The 16,836-nt window shown below is 41.3% G+C and overlaps 1 protein-coding gene across 1 annotated transcript in view; it reads right to left on the reverse strand.

Annotated features, from left to right (window-relative positions):
- The window catches only part of clpb (ClpB family mitochondrial disaggregase), a 37,457-nt gene that overhangs the window by 991 nt on the left and 19,630 nt on the right, over positions 1-16,836 (reverse strand). Inside the window, exons 6-15 of the mRNA XM_074679013.1 lie at positions 14,298-14,395; positions 12,253-12,367; positions 6,065-6,142; positions 3,509-3,564; positions 3,284-3,328; positions 2,710-2,871; positions 2,451-2,607; positions 2,215-2,288; positions 1,907-2,026; positions 863-967 (exon numbers count right to left, since the gene is read on the reverse strand). Coding sequence (XP_074535114.1) covers positions 863-967; positions 1,907-2,026; positions 2,215-2,288; positions 2,451-2,607; positions 2,710-2,871; positions 3,284-3,328; positions 3,509-3,564; positions 6,065-6,142; positions 12,253-12,367; positions 14,298-14,395 — 1,010 coding nt within the window. The remainder of the gene's footprint in view (positions 1-862; positions 968-1,906; positions 2,027-2,214; positions 2,289-2,450; positions 2,608-2,709; positions 2,872-3,283; positions 3,329-3,508; positions 3,565-6,064; positions 6,143-12,252; positions 12,368-14,297; positions 14,396-16,836) is intronic.

Consider the following 16,836-nt stretch of genomic DNA (forward strand, 5'->3'; position numbering starts at 1 on the left):
GGATATCTTTGTCCTCGTTTAAAAAAAAAATCTCCGTCCACACCACAGAAATATCTCTGTCCATACGAAGAGGCCAAACTGAAAGCGATCACATCTGAAGCCTGCAATGCCATGCCTGGCCGATATGTGGCAGGTTGGCAAAATGTGAAAACCATAGAAGAAGAACGTTATGAGCATGCGCAGTCAAACACAGTGGCCTATATGCAAATATATTTGCAGATAAGTTACTCGTGGTTCGTTTATTTTGTACATTTTCAATAAAGTTTTTTTTGGGAAAAAAAGTCAGCCTTCTGTTTTCTTCGAACTGAAGACCAGCGTAGCATACTACAAAAATTAACCCAACTGAACAGTCATGCTACATACTGCTTATGAAAGTAGTATGTAGTAGGCAGTGCCTACTACATACTACTTTCATAAGCAGTATGTAGTAGGCAAATTCGAAAACAGCCAGTGACTTGTTGTTAGGCGCTTGACGTCATCGCGTCAACAACAGCTCCGTTTAACACCGCTACACGGATCCACTCAACGGGATATTTTTTTATTTCTTCACTTTTTTATCTGTTTTTAAAAATCTCCGTTTATGTGGGTGAAATCGCCGTGTTTGTGTGGTTGAGAGGCCCAATTGGACAGAAAAATGTGCGTTTAGGAATATATCCATATACGTGTGGTTCAGGCCTTAGTCATTAGAGAATTAACAGTTTTTGCTTTGGGTTGAAACACTTGAAGTTCAGCATCTATAATATGCAGGATACTGCCTACTCTGACCACACAGCTCCAGCTCTACTCTGTTGCAAAGTTTATCTCACAGTTATCGTTGAATTTATTGACAAGTGAAATACTTTTGTGCAATGATCATTGTTACCTCATGTTTGATGGATCGTGCTCCGTAGTGCATGTTGTATCCACCTGCTAACAGGTCCAGAACAGGGCGATCCCACTGAAGAGTGATGTCGTGGCGCTGCTTAGCCTGATCATAGGACAAGGTTCAAAAAATGAAAAAAACAGCATGTGTTAATGTTGAAAAAGACCAAACGCAAGACCCTCAAATAGTATGAAGAGACATGAGATGATGACGAAAAGGAGACACATGCTGCAGCAGAGAGGAGATCCTGTCACGCAGCATGTCTGACAGTGCTAATCAACAGGCCCTTAATGCGTTTTAATCAAACACCAGTCAATAGCAGCGCTTTGAACTGCTCATTTAGCTACTGATGTTAACACTCCATTCAATAAATACAATACCACGTTTCACTCCAGAGAAATAAGCACCAATATTACAGCAGCACTAATACCACATTAAAGGCAATTATGAGAACAGTAAACATTTCATTTGTCCAACTTAAGTGGCTGTAAAAGAAACCCCTCATGAGGATTCTGTAATCATAGGAATTCTGCTTTAAATACAGCTGCTGCATACAGACAGTCACCACAAGAAGCTCATACTTAGAGAAAATAAATACAACTAAATACATCATCAACAGCAACATACAAAAGACACACAAAGCACAGCGACAGTCTGCAGACTGTCAGAGCAGCAGCTTTAATATTAATAATTAAATATTGATGAAGGCTCCACATGTTAAACACTGTAATCACATTACAGTGAGTAGTAGTGGCACATTATATTGATCTGTGAGGGCTCCTGCTAAGCTCAGCGACTGCACAACACAGTGGGTAGGGCCCCCCGACACACTGAAAGACACCTGTGTGATAAATGTAGAGTTTTGTGAAGATGGTACCAAGAATCTTGTTCTCAAATACACACAGAGAGTTTGTTCAGTGTTAGACCTGATTTTGTACAAAGTTTATCCAAACAAAAGTGAAGACATCATTTGTCATTTTCTTTAAGTGTATATCCCTAAATGTACTTTTGGATGTCATTGTAAGTGGTCACAGAGTGACATACCTTTTTGGCCCAGAAGCTGAGCTCCTTACTGACCAGCTGCAGCAACTCAGAGTGACAAAACGGCAGGAAGTACACGATCTCATTGATCCGACCAAGAAACTCATCTCTCCGGAAATGAGACTGGAGGGGGAGAAAGTAAAAAAACAAAGTCAACGACACAAATACTTGAAAGTGCAACATTTGTCTTGAATCTTGGTAAAACAAATCAAGGGGACTGTGTGTGTGTGTGTGTGTGTGTGTGTGTGTGTGTGTGTGTGTGTGTGTGTGTGTGTGTGTGTGTGTGTGCGCTGTTAAATGGAAGCTTTTACCTTCAGGATTGGTCGAATGACAGATTCTTTAAACTGTCGAGAGATTGTGATGTCGTCACTTTTCTGAACATCCTCTGGGGAACACAAATTGAAAACGAATTAAATCCCGGTTTTAAGCTGTGATTTGCTGCTTCATACAATGTGCATAATAAATGTGACTCTTTATCATGAACTTGAAGTCTCAAGTTAGTGTTTGTATTGTTGACTATCTATGTATTTCAGAACATTTCTCTCACCGAGGTTGTCAGCCAGCTTCCTGCGGGTGACCTGCTCAGCCTCCTGACGGAGCTGCAGCGCATGGTCGGCGATCTCATCACTTGCTACATTGGAAGTCATGATGAAGATGGCGTCCTTACACTCGATGGTCTTCCCCTTCCCATCAGTGAGGCGACCCTGTGTGATATTTTGTAATCATCACAAACAGAATAAAGTAACTTCACATTTTAAGGTGTAAGATATTTTTCCCAGCTCTGTTTTAAGTGTTCGTACGCTCACCTCATCAAAGAGCTGCAGCATGATGGTAAGAACGTCAGGGTGGGCTTTGTCTACCTCATCAAACAGGACCACAGCGTTGGGACAAGCCTTCAGCAGCTTGGTCAGCTGACCACCTTCCTCGTGTCCCACATACCCTGGAGGAGAGCCGATGAATTTGGCCACCTGAGAGGTGTAAGTGTGTGTGATGAGTCAAACTGGGATCACTCAGGACTTACAGCACTTTGTGCGGATACTAACCATGCAGAAAATCTTAAAAACTGAGCCCAGCATAAAGACCCTGAGGTGCAGTGATTAGACTCCATTCCTAACAGTAGCAATGTGCTAAACTCTGATTCACTGATTAAACATATTCATCATCAACAGCTCACACAGAAGAGCAACAAGACACAAACAACATTCATTTTGGTTTATGCATCCAGTATGAGTAAATAAAGAAAATTAATCCAATATTTCACTGTAGCAGAATCACAAATGGATTGAAATGAACCCCTGTTAGAGCAACATACTCAACATATAATGTATGATTCAGGAGTCAGAGAGCAAACACACTGAGAGAAGATAGAAAGCATCTTACCTCATGTTTTTCCTGAAACTCTGACATATCCATACGAATAAAACCCTGGAATCAAATAATCCATTTAATAAACCTCTGGGAAAGGCAGAACATCAAACTGTATCCATGTGTTTAATGATACTAATTAGTTTGATGACAAACAGACTCACTTTAAATGCTTTGGGCCTCTTATAAATCGTACACCTAAATATAAAATGTGTGCATTGGTGATGCTGCATGACAAACCTTTTTGGTGTCTTTGTGCATGTAGCGAGCCACCTGTTTTGCCAGCTCGGTCTTTCCTGTGGTAACACACATAAACGGCAGATACATCATTAAACTCTGTTTGTTTTAAGTTTCAAAAAATGTGAAAAACTAAGAAAAAAATCTTTTCTCTAAGTTTACAACTGAGCCTCTTCAACAGCTTTCAGTCGTCTCCTCCTCTCGAGAAGCGCACATTGTGTTTGTCAGTAAAATATTCTGCATATAAATGCTCATATAAGATATTGATGGCTTGTGTTTGGTATGCATATGTGTGTGTGTGTGTGTGTGCGCGTGTGTGTATCTTGTTGCCATGTTTAATATTGATGTCTCATGGCCACTGTTTGTCGCTGAAGGCAACAGAGAATATGAACACTGTCTCTTCTTCATCCATCTCTCTGGCCTGTCATTTCACTGTCTCACTCTTTTTTAGCCATCCAGCCAGCGCTTAATATTCCTGTCTCCATCTTTTCCTCCACCCTCACACAGACACACATATATATAGACAGACAGACAGACTTTTTTTTGCTTTCGTATAAGAACATTTAAGATGATCTCTTTAAGTTTCCTCCAGTGTCTGATGTGTATACATGAATCTGTTCTGTACTGCCTGACATGTCCTGAAATCCTGTGAATCTTTAGTAGAAAGAGACATTCACAGTCAGTTTTATATTTGAGCGTTAGAAGATAAATTAATAATCAATGAGTTCCAACTAAGTCCCTGGCTACGGCAGAAATAAGTTTGGTGTTTTCTGTGCTTCCTTCCCGCTCTTCATTAGTGGCTGCTGTTCTTTCTGGTGGAGTGATAGCCATCAGAACAGAGAGTCTGCAGTTCAGCCAAAGTCTGTCTTTAACACCAGCTCTGAATGAAATGACAAGTGGCTGTAACAGCTTCCTTTCAGCACTCTAAAGAGCTGGCTAATCTTCTCTGGCCTGGTGGCATCAGGATAGTGCCGCTAGCACTTGGAGTGAATGAGAGTTCATCTGTCACCTGTCCGCAAATTACACATGAATTCTCTACCATCATCATCAACAATTTGGTGCTTTAAAAAAGTCTGACTTTTATGACCCAACCTAGTCAACATAACCTGTCATTACTGATTATTATCAACTTTAAATTGACCCTTAAAAGCCTGACCAATCCAAAAACAGACAGAAAATTCTCGTTTTGAGATTTTTATTAACCCTCTCAACATTTTGTTTATGATGTAATTTTTATGTCACATTTGATAAATTGAGCAGTTTTAGCAACTTTTTAGTAAATTTTTTAGGAATATCTATCATATATATATATATATATATATATATATATATATATATATATATATATATATATATATATATATATATATATATATATATATGATATAAAGATATATATAGATAAATAGATATAGATATATATATATATATATATATATATACGTATATATATGTGTGTATGTATATATATATATGTATGTATTTTAGCCGAGTTGGAAGTAGAATACGACTTCTACACCTCCACTGTGATAGATGGCGGTGAAGAGCTACTTCTCGCTGTAAGTTCCTCATTAGGGATGGGTACCGAATTAGGTACTTTTATAGGTACCGACCAAATTCTGTCAAAAGTCCCGGGTTCACGCAGAATTAAAAGGTACCATGTTTAGGTACCTAAATGCATCCTCCAAAAAAGTACCGAAATTGGTACCATTGAGTACCGGTACCGATTGCCAAGTACCGGGTATCGGCACCGTATCGCTTCAAATGTGAAAGGTACCCAATCCTATTCCTCATAGACTGTATCATAAATATAATCTCAAAGTATATTTAAAATATTTTTACTTCTTATGTAGGTTTGGAAGTTAACTGTAGAAAATGGCAATAAATGACAATATTGTGATACACTGTGATTCTACTTGTTGTGACCCAAGTATTGTGATGCATACCGTGGGGCTGAAAATACTTAAAAGGAAGAAAAAAAAGAATCACAAAATAGATGTTTTTCTTACTGCAACTTCTTAAAAAATGCAGTTATTTTCCTGAAAAAAAGTGCGTGGATGATTTCATGAGAGCAGACATTTTGGAAAGTGCCAAAATGCAACTTCAGCTGCCTTTAGTGGGATGATAATTTCAAGGAGGAAGAACACATTTAAAACAATTTTTTGAACCTGTTCTTAAGGAAACTATTTATCTTGTTGATGAAATAGAGGACTTTGAAACTCATGTATCAGATATGATACATTCAGCAGTATAGGGCTAATTTTCCTCTAGATGTTTAAAACAGAAAGTTCTTGCTTGAGTTTGTTTACCTTTTGTTTACATGTTGCTGTGTCATAAATGTTTTTGTGGTCCTGTGTATTCTGTCTCTTTAGAAATCACTTCAGCGTCGGGCCAAATCTGCTCTCCTCCACAAGTGTTCACTAAACTTCAAGAACTTCTCAACTCGAGTGCTGTGTTTGTTTTGGCCGCCTCTTTAAGGAAACTGGAGAGGTTTTGTTTCTGTCACTTCATGACGTTCAACTACAGAGAATGTGTCGGTGTGAAGGATGAGAGATTTACCGATTCCTGATGAGCCGAGGAAGAGGAACACAAGGGGATGCTCTTCATCGTACCAGCCATTCTCCTTCCTCCTGATGGCTACGGGGGAGAAAAAAAGAGCAGTATTGTTTCAGTCATTTGCATTTGTTGACTTTGCTTTTGCTGTAATTATTCTAAGTTTCACCCTGCTGAACCGAGGTGACCCGGGGGCGACGGGTATCCCAGAAACTATGATAAAAGAGTGAGGGAGCAGGGATGAGAAAGGGGTCAGAGACATTTGGTGGAGAAAAAAAAGAGATGGAAGAGAGAAAACAGAGCAAGATGAGAGACCTCCAGAAAGCTACCCACGATGCCTCTCTTCCCCCCTCAGTCAGTGGGGCCATTAGCCAGCGGTAATTGTGTTAGCCTCCCTGGCGCGGCCATGGCGAAATCAGTTTAGCATGGATTGCAGCCTCGCACACACACAGACACACACGCTTGCTTAAGGAGGAGTGCCTACCCAACCCTGCCATCACCCCAGTAACCACACACACACACACACACACACACACACACACACACACACACACACACACACACACACACACACACACACACACACACACACACACACACACACACACACACACACACACACACAAAGACAAGATGATGAGGTGGGTCTGAGGGGAGGAAAGAGTGTATTTGGCCATGGTTTCAGAAGCAGACACCAGCACAAACGCATCCAAATCTAAAGCTGCTGAGACCTGGGCCAAAAGCAGAGCTCCCAAATCAATATGCAGGTAAAGGAAGCGGGAGTTTGCTTGCTGATGTGTTTTCCATTTAAGGTAGCATTTACATGCTGAAGAAGCTGACATACAAACGACCACCGTTTCCAGTATGAGCTGTACATTTATCTAAAGATCTCTCAGTGCAAGTGATGCAAGCAGAAACACTACAACGGATCTGCTTGACTCCAAACTACCTGCTGACCATTAAACTAATTTTTAGACTGTACACATTCAGAATTATGAATACATCAAAGATTATCAACTTTTCCACTGTAATGATCAGTCTTGTTGAAATAAATCTGGTCAGCACATATTAGGGTGCGAGCTTGGTAAAAAATCTACACAGAGAATCATCTTCTGTATATAAATGTGAAACTGAGGCTGAGTTTTCTTATCTGCCAGAGACAAAAATCCTGGTCCTTGGTCCTTATGTTGGCTCTGTATGTCTCACTTCAAGGGTTGAAAATAAGACTCGCCATCGTGCACAGATTTCACATCGATGTGCCAACCATTTACACATTTGAACATTTGACTTATCGGATAAAGCTTAGGATACATGGGCGACTCAATTTGGCCATTGGGAAGAAGCTCCTGCCATTTGTCAGCCACCCACAGATTAAGACTGTTGTCAACTCAGTTAGCTGCTGTGAGTAAAACAAGCTCAGAAAGTGGAGAGAAGACTGGCAAAAATGTTTTTGACAAAGACATGGAAAGGAACAAGACCTCTGTTACACTGTGTCACACATGTCTAACAGTAAAAAGACAAATTGTGCTCAGCCAATATGAACTCTGTCATGAAGGTTTTTTTTAGTTTTGGACAATAAGAAAACAAATCTTCTGTAAAAGTTGAACCAAAACAACAATTTCTCTCTTTCAGAGAGTTTCCTTTTATTCTTTTGTTACCTTTAAAGGTCCCATATTATGAAAAAATCACTTTATTAAGTCTTTCAGTGAAATTTGTCTTGCCCACAAACTTGTCACCAGCCCACAAAATGTGATATTTAATGACAAAACATGTATGTAGTAGTGCTTGTGACTGTAAAATTCTGACCTAAAATGAGCTGTTTGGATTTTAGGGATTTGCTGATGTCAGCGATTCCCTTTTTTGACCAATCAGGAGCAAGTCTGACCTGATTGGTCCACCAGAGCAGATACCACCGAACCCCCTCCCCACCCACTCCTCTCCCCGCTGCTGGAGAGAACTCTCCAGAGTTGCCAAAGTTGAAGAGCCATCACTGCTCTGTTTTTGGCTGTAAACAGCCACATAGTTCCATGCACAAGCTTCCCATCTCGGATGAAGACAAGACTAAGTGGCTAGAGTTAATTTATTAAGGAAATGTGCCAGCTACACTCAGTAAAACTGTGCATGTGTGCGCTAGTCACTTCACGGCTGACTGCTTGTCCAACTTTGGACAGTACAACAGAGGGCTAGGGAATAGACTGGTCCTGAATCCATGCACATTACCAACCATTCGCCAACAAACCTCGGACCCTGGAAATATGAGTATTTTAAATGCTGTGTGCTGTGGAGCAGATGTAAGAGCTTTTCCTCAGTGTCCCCCCTGTCTCTGTGTTAGCTTTAGGATGCTAACTTTAGCTGCGGTTAGCCTGTTGTTTTAGCCTGTAATGTTATGGTAAATGAGCTTTGCTGTTTCCTTCACATTGTGCACTCGGAGCTCGTGGTGCCGCTCTAAGTGACGCTGAAGAGCAGGGCGGTATCAGTGGTGGCTCATTTACATATGAAGGTCACGCCCACTAAATCAGAGCGTTCTGAACAGAGGGGCTATGAGAGCCTGGAAACAATGCAGCTGTTCTTGACTTATTGGCTTTTTGGACCAAAACATGTTACTACCATTTCATGAAGACATCAATGATCCACATTAAGCTGCAGAAAAGGAGCATGATATGGGACCTTTAAAAGTTTGAGCTACCCTGTGAGCAAACATGTCTAAAGAGTTTGTGATGTTGTGCAGGAAAAGACGCATTTTCCCACAGAAGATAAGACCTTTACTGCTTACTATCACCACATGCTGGGGTTAATAAGCCCTGTGTGTTTGTGTGTGTTGCTGTGGCGCCCAAATACTTCACGACACACATTTGATCTGAGGGTTAAACAAGCTCCTAATAGCTGATAATCATAAAGACACAGATGCTTGGCAGAAGGACAATGAGAGATGCAGAAAGGAGGAAGAGAGCGATGGAGAGATGAGGAGAGCAGGCACAGGAGGAGCTCAGATAAGGGGAGGAAAGAGGGAGTAAGGACGCAGCGGGAGATAAAGAGAGGAAAGAGAAGGGAGTGATGGAGATAAGGAGACAGAGAACGAGGTAGAGAAACAAACAAGTGTGTCAGAGATAGACGCACAGATGAAAAGTGACAAGAGGGGCTCCAAAGCTCTGTCTGCTTTATCAACAGCCGTGTGAATGACAGCGTAACCTTCTGTGTGTGTGTGTGTGTGTGTGTGTGTGTGTGTGTGTGTGTGTGTGTGTGTGTGTGTGTGTGTGTGTGTGTGTGTGTGTGTGTGTTTTAGCTGATTGAGAGCGACTTTGACAGAAGGGCGCATTGACATTTCTCAGAGGACCCTGACAACAACAAGGAAAGGAAGGAGACGCAAAACAAATGAAAGCTTGTATCTCTCCCTCTTTCCCTCTCCCTCTTTTACACACACACACACACAGCAGTGTGTACTGGGCAGGTCTGGTTGGCTCTAACATGATTACGGAGGGATGATTCTCTTCAATAACTCTTAGCCCTCAGAGCTAAACCTGGATCAATCTAACCTCCTTCCTGTGTGTGTGTGTGTGTGTGTGTGTGTGTGTGTGTGTGTGTGTGTGTGTGTGTGTGTGTGTGTGTGTGTGTGTGTGTGTGTGTGTGTGTGTGTGTGTGTGCAAATTTTGCTGCAGGCCAGCTGTTTGTCACGAGGAGTTCAGGTGGAAACTGCCATTTTGGAGAGATGACACACATTTAAAAAAAAGAATGAATGAAAACACTTTTGTCAAGTTCTCCTCTCAACTTGCATCAGGGCGGGAACATCCATCTTCACAGCACTGACGTCATTTAGTTCATCTACTGTAGATATCTAAGGAGCGACTGATGAGCTGATTCATCAATGTCTTTGAAGTAATTAGTCATGGAAAAATAATCAATTTCCACTGCTTTCATATGATTAGTTGGGATTGCTATCCTTTCTAAAGTGTATATTTCAGTTTTTGGTAGAAAGAGCTTTTTTGTATATTTATAGGATTATATTATAAAGGTGGGCAAAAAAATGATGTATCGAGATGCTTTGTTAAATCATGATTTTTTTTGTGTTCAAAAATCCCCCTACTTCATTTTAGTCTTTGTAAGCTGGGTTGGAAAATGTTGCGATGTCAGATCCCCTGAATAACTTATAAAAACTGTCTCACATGTGACGTAATTTTTAAAACAAAATATGGCTCCATGTAGTTTGTAGCCATCATTTTACAACGTTTTTCACTTGGTCTGGTGTTAAAAAAGCAAACTAAATTTTTTTTGATATGGAAGAGTTAAAATTCAGGTCGAACTGGATCCCCCAAAATTATAAATGAATTGAATCAGGAGAAAAGCGTATCATCCCAGCCCTTTTTTAAACAGCAAACTGAGAAAGGAAACATAAAGAAAGAGAAGATAGGTTCATTCAGATGACAATATAAAGCCTCTGCTCAAAAACGAAAAACTACAGGTGACGTTTTGGTTTGAGGCTGGCCGCAAAAACTGCTCAGATTTTAATTCTCAATTTTACGAAAGAAGTGGAAATGATGTTGCGGTAAAAAGTGCACATCACACAGGATGTTAAAGTAGGTTGTTGTGTTTATGACTCCTTCTATGACATAATCTGCTCACATACAGCTCCCTCCTCTTTATCTCTATATCCTTTTCTCATTTGTTGTCTCCTTATCTAATGCTTCCTCTCGCCATCCTGGTCCATCTCCTCATATCTGACCCTCTACTTCCTCTCTGACTCTTCAGCTGATCTCTGCGCACGAGTTCAATCATTAAATACAAGGACAGACGGACAGACGGACAGACGGACAGTGTTTAACGATGGATACAGTTTTTACTTCTTTGGATCCTTCCTTCAGCGGGCTCTCTTGCTCAGTTTCAGTGTGTGATTGTGTGTGTGATATATGCACTGTAATACTTCTCAGAAATCGATAAGCTGTTGTTTTTTATCACTGTGGTGATGTCGTCTATGGCTTTCAGGACAATTTGCCATGATAACAACAATCATTCATCACCCTTCCAAAGACAACAAGTCTCACGACCCTCTCTTTCTTCTTTGACTCACAGAGAAACCACAGCCACACTCCAAACTGCTCCTCAATGTTCTTTGCGCTTTGATTGACGGTCTGATTATTTTAACTCACACAGTTATAATTTCTCATGTTGAGAAATACGGAGTACTGCTCCTGTTGGTCTGGCTCTGCAGTGTGTGCTCTCACAGGAACATTACACATTATAATATCTGTTTTGGGAGTGAGTTGATTATTTTCACAAATCTGTCTGAGATCATAAAAATATCACACAGCCTCTTTCTTTACTGCAGAATCTAAACACACACACACACACACACACGCTCTCATCTGCGGATCAATACAGGGCCTCCATGGATGCCTGGTGTAATATCAGCTCTTAACTGTCTGCTGTGTTATTGTGCTCTAACTCATCCTCCCTCCTCTTCCTCATGCATTACACTGGCTCTCTCCGTCTTTCTGTCAATGCTCCGAGCTCTCGGCTTCTTAGCAACTTCTCTGCTATCGTCTCCCATCAGCATCCATGTCTCTTTTCTGTCCTCCAATGCCTCTGTTTGTTTTACCCCTGTCTCATTGGTTTCTTCTCTCCCTGTCTCCATCACTTTGTCTTTCACCTGTCCATCCCTGACTCTTTGAGTTTCAGATGAAGGCAGGTGGACGAGCCCGGTGGGACGAGGCTGTGAGGATGCTAAAGGTGGTGGCCTTCAAGTGAAAGAAAGACGGAGGTAGAGAAGCTGAGCAGAGAGAAGAAGAGAAATGGAAAGGAGGAAGCAGGAGGAGGAAGAGAAGGGAGTGGGGGGGTAAGGGGGGTCTGTAGTATGTCTCCTCTCTCTGTAATCGTGTTAACTGGTGGCTCCAGGCCTGGCCTCATCAGCTGTCAGGCACACACACACTCACACACAAACACAGCACCTGTGTATGCCTGACAGACAGCTCATTCATCACAATTAACCAATTACAGCCTCCGCCGGTCTGTCTGAACCCGCCTACTGCAGGAGGAAGGGAGGAGAGTCAGAGGGAGAAAAAGGAGGAGAGCAGGGAAAAAAGAAAGGCAAAGGAGGACAGGGCTGCGTGTTTTGTTGCTCGATGGTCTTTACATGTTTGTTACTTTGGATCTTATGCGATACATGTGCCCGTTAACCTGTGTGTGTATGTGTGTGTGTTTACCTGAGGCCACAGTGTTGATGGCACCCTCCTGACCGATGATATGCTCCTTCAGCCTCCTCTCCAGGGGGAACCTCCTCCTCTCCTCCGCCTCCCGCCGAGCCTGCGCCTCCTGGAACTAGAGAAGAGAAACAAAAAAAACAGACGAGACAGTCAATGAATCAAAGACTCAGGATGAGAGGAGACAGATCTAGAAAAAAAAAACATGTCACCTTTATTGTCACCTTTACTAAAACATTCTAAAATGACAACAGGAAGGGCTTTACCGCTATATTAGGGTAAGCTAACCCTGCTGTACAGTCACGGTAGTGTCATTTAGTTGCTTCTTCAATTTTCAAAGCATCTTCTCCAACCTCGTTTAAGGGAACATAAAATAAAGTAAGTTCAGCTGAAGATCAAAGACAGTGATAGGGCTATTTGTTACTTGGATAGTTGCAGAATAACAGACTTAAATTATGATGTCATGTAAAACCCTCTGCTTTACTCTTTACCCAACCTTTTTCCATTACTCACAAACATTTTCACCTGGATTCATTTTTCTTTCTGCATCTTTCCTTCACCCCCCCTAACTTTCTACCTCTCTCTTTTTCACATGCTCCCTATGCCTCATTCATCCTCTCCTCTTTGTCTCGTCTGGCTCCAGTTTTCCACCCAGCAGTAAAGGCTGGCCCTTTATTCTCTCCCTCCATCTTGCTTAGCTCTGGCCTCCTGTCAAGCTGCTAGATGACTACGGCAACTCAGGTTTTATTCAAGAAACTGGCAAAGCTGTCACTCCGCTGATTCAGCATCACTGTCCAACAATTGTAATTGCACCAGAAAATTCCAAGTAGCCAAGAAAACATCTGGCAATAATAATAACAATAATAATAACTAGTGCTGGGCAAGTTAACGTGTTATTAATCTATTGACGCCGTTGAATATTTTATCGCACATTAGTGCATGTTGCTCACATGCTTTTATTTTGTAAATGTCTGTTGCTGACCGCGGTGGAACCGGAAGTGAAATTGGCGGAAAAACACGATGAGTAACCAAAACAAGCATGGAGAAGAGGGGCAACGCCACGGAACTTAAAGGCGCTCGCCGCTTAGTGTATCAGTCCGCGTGCACGGCGTGCCAGATATAAACAAACGCAGGTAGTCTGTCAGGACGAAGAGACACGATGAGAACTAGAGCCTTATTTAGCAGTGTTTTTGTGTGAAAGTTACACGCTGAAAGTTCTCTAAATAAAGCGTGAATGCAGACTGATATCAGAGTTTTTCGGTGGGACTCCGTTTATTTGTGTTTTTGGTCAAGTAAAATATGGCCCTGTCTGAGTGCAGAGGAAACCGGCAGAGGAGCAGGGAGGGGGTGTTTGGTGCGTGCGCCCTGGGCTTCTGCTGCACAAATCACTGCTGTAGGGGTAATTTCTGCCCTAAACCTTGTTATAGGACCCAACTTGTTTCATCCCGGAGTATCACTTTGATGCCCTGACAGTGACAATAAGCTTTAATTTTGTATTTACATTTTGTAAATTTGATTTGCACTAAATATGTGATTTAACTATTACTGTATAACAAGTACTGATTTAGTGTCTGCATGACAGATGTTATGGCACTTTCACAATGCGATTAATTATGATTAATCAGGGAAATCATGCGATTAATTACATTTAAAAGTTTTAAGCGTTGCCCAGCCCTAATAATAACAATAATAATACCCCTTTATCTTGGTTCATTTAATAATTTCTTAAGCAGTTATACACCAAATTCGTCTTCTCAGTGGTTATTAATCACAGTTAACCCAACCAGCTTTCATAACTCTGATCCTCAATAGCACCTGTCAGTCAGTCAACAGCCTGACACAGCCCTCCTAGGGAGACAGTGTCTGTGTGTACAAGACCAAATAAATTACACAGATGTGTGTGCAGAGTGAGTCTGCTGAGTCATCCAGTCCAGGCCCCAGGAAATGACTGGGGTGACTAAACATTAGAGAAATAGGGACCAATCATGGAAAAAAGAGGAGAAACAGAAGTATGGCTCGTCTGTATGGGTGTCGTTAGTGTGCCATACCTTCCCCTCCCATTCCTTTAGAACTGTGCCCACGTCCCCCTCCTTAGCATAGGCCCGCGCAGTGTGTCCCAAACCGTTGGTCTGCAAAGGGTTTGCACCTGTATGGAAGCAAATAGACAATTCATACATAAAGGCTTTGTGTCCTTTTTGCTATAAGTGTGGCAAGAAACCGCACAGAGCATCTCAGTGGGAGACAAAGGCATCGATGGAGTGGGTGAGGCTAGGGGTGAGGGGTCATGTGGGTTCAGGGGTCACTGCAGTAAAGCAGAAGAGTCATGCAGTGACCCTGCAGGGGGTTTCATATCTGCAACGCGTGCCAATAACACAACTGACCCCGACACCCGTACATCAGCCCCCTGCATTATTATAAAATCTATACACACACTGCAGGTTGTTGCAGGTTGGAGGTTTCTGGTGTGAATGGGCACACGCTGCCACACAACAGGAGGGTCAAACGGAGGAAGGATTTAGTTAAACAGAGGGGTCAGAGTTTGAAATGAAGGGGAAACATGATGTGACTATAGGTGAAGTGTGTCATGGCAGGACAGCGGTGGGCTTGTCAGTGAGGATGGTTAGCAGAGCCTTCTGCCCTGACCTGTGCCACCACAGTCAACAAGAGTCACATACACACGTGCCTCAACATACACCAGTGCATCAAGTGTTTCATCATGTCTTTCCTTTCCAGGCAAAATAAAATAAGTTTATTTTTTCACAAAATCAACAAAGAATGTGGAAAGAAGAGAAAACAAAATGATATAGACTGTGCTTAACACACACACAGATATGTGGCTGAAGTTGTAATGAGTTTTCTTATCAACAGCAATCAAGCTCAAGGAGGAGACTGGGTATTTTTCAAGTTAAGACTTGAACAAATACATTTCACTAGGGATGCATGATATTATCGGCACAATATCGGTATCGGCTGATAAAAGTGTAAAAACACGTTTATCTGTATCGGGAGATGTGAAAATTTCTGCTGATAGTCACAGCCGATAAGGTGTTATTCAGTTAGGATTATTATTATTTTCCATCTGAAAAATAAGCTCCTTAAATAAAATGTAGCACTTCATTTATTTGCACTGCAGAGCTCTGTGTCTGTCACCAGGTTGTTACAGTAGCTCTAAAATAATCAAATGCAACTTGGTTCTGTTTAAAAATGCATTGTACATTTAAAGTTCATGTGATCTCAAGAAATTATTTTTCTGTATTTCAATACTGAATGTTTTGAGTTTAAAAAAGATAATACATTTCTTATTTATGGTAAAATCAAATGTTTTTTGTCTTGTTTTATGTGTGTTTCTTAAACAAATGAGACCGTCACAATAAGAGTAACATATAAATGCCAGTACAGGATATACTTAGCTTTCTTTACAGTGAAAAAAACAAACAAACTTGTGATTATCCGTATCGGCCAAAGGGGGTTTCGATATATCGGCATATTGGATATCGGCAAAAATCCAATATCATGCATCCCTACATTTCACTCAAAATAATAAGGGAATTAAAAAGGGGATGTCTCCTTAACGCAAGAACCTGCTATCAAAGGTACACTGACCAAAACTTCCCTGGGGAAGGCACTTAAAGATTCTAAACAGTAAAAATCTAAGGTGTTGTGATTATTCAGTGTAATAAAAAGCCATTTCTGCTTAAAGCCTCATCAAGAGGAAACTTGGCTAAGGTTAAAATCATATTTCCCCTGCCTTGACCACTGATTTAAAAATGATGACATTTAAAGTTTATTTTAGAAATTTAACATTTGAGATGACCTCATCATTTTGCTAGCTTGGCTCAGACTGAACTGGAGCTATTCAAGAATCAATTTTGATTTCAGCGCAAATTTGACAACAAGTGACACAAAACTCCATCATTCCAACAAAGGATGACAAAATCCATCAATGATCATTTATTGGATGCCCAACGATTTCTAGATGTTTTCAAACTAGATGTCGAGAGAGTGTATTAAGTTTGCCACAGTCTGTGTGTTTGAGCTCCAATCAGAAAAAATGAAACAGCCAAAGTGATCAATAGAAGTGCAGCATGTTCCTGCTGCAGCAAGCACCGACCACAGAGACTAATAATCACTGTGATCATCATCAATAAACTCCTAAATTTTGTGACCTGCTCACAAAGCTATCGATCTCGCCAACAATACACACACACACACACACCAAAAACGTGAGAGGAAAGCAATAAAGCACCCAAACACAAACACACACACACACACACACACACACACACACAAACACACATTAAAGACACACACACACACACACACACACACACACACACACACACACACACACACACACACACACACACACACACACACACACACACACACACACACACACACACACATAAAAGACACAGACAGTGGACATAATAAATAGCATCATTTAGAGCTTTAATATCAGGCCAACCCTCTGGGCCATAGCACTTTATAACAGGATCAACACTAAACACACACACACACACACACACACACACACACACACACACACACACACACACACACACACACACACACACACACACACAC

This window comes from Halichoeres trimaculatus, unplaced genomic scaffold (genome assembly GCF_033239565.1).
Source record: "Halichoeres trimaculatus isolate MK-OKI-2021-1 unplaced genomic scaffold, fHalTri1.1 fHalTri1_scaffold_9, whole genome shotgun sequence".
Classification (NCBI taxonomy): Eukaryota; Metazoa; Chordata; class Actinopteri; order Labriformes; family Labridae; genus Halichoeres; species Halichoeres trimaculatus.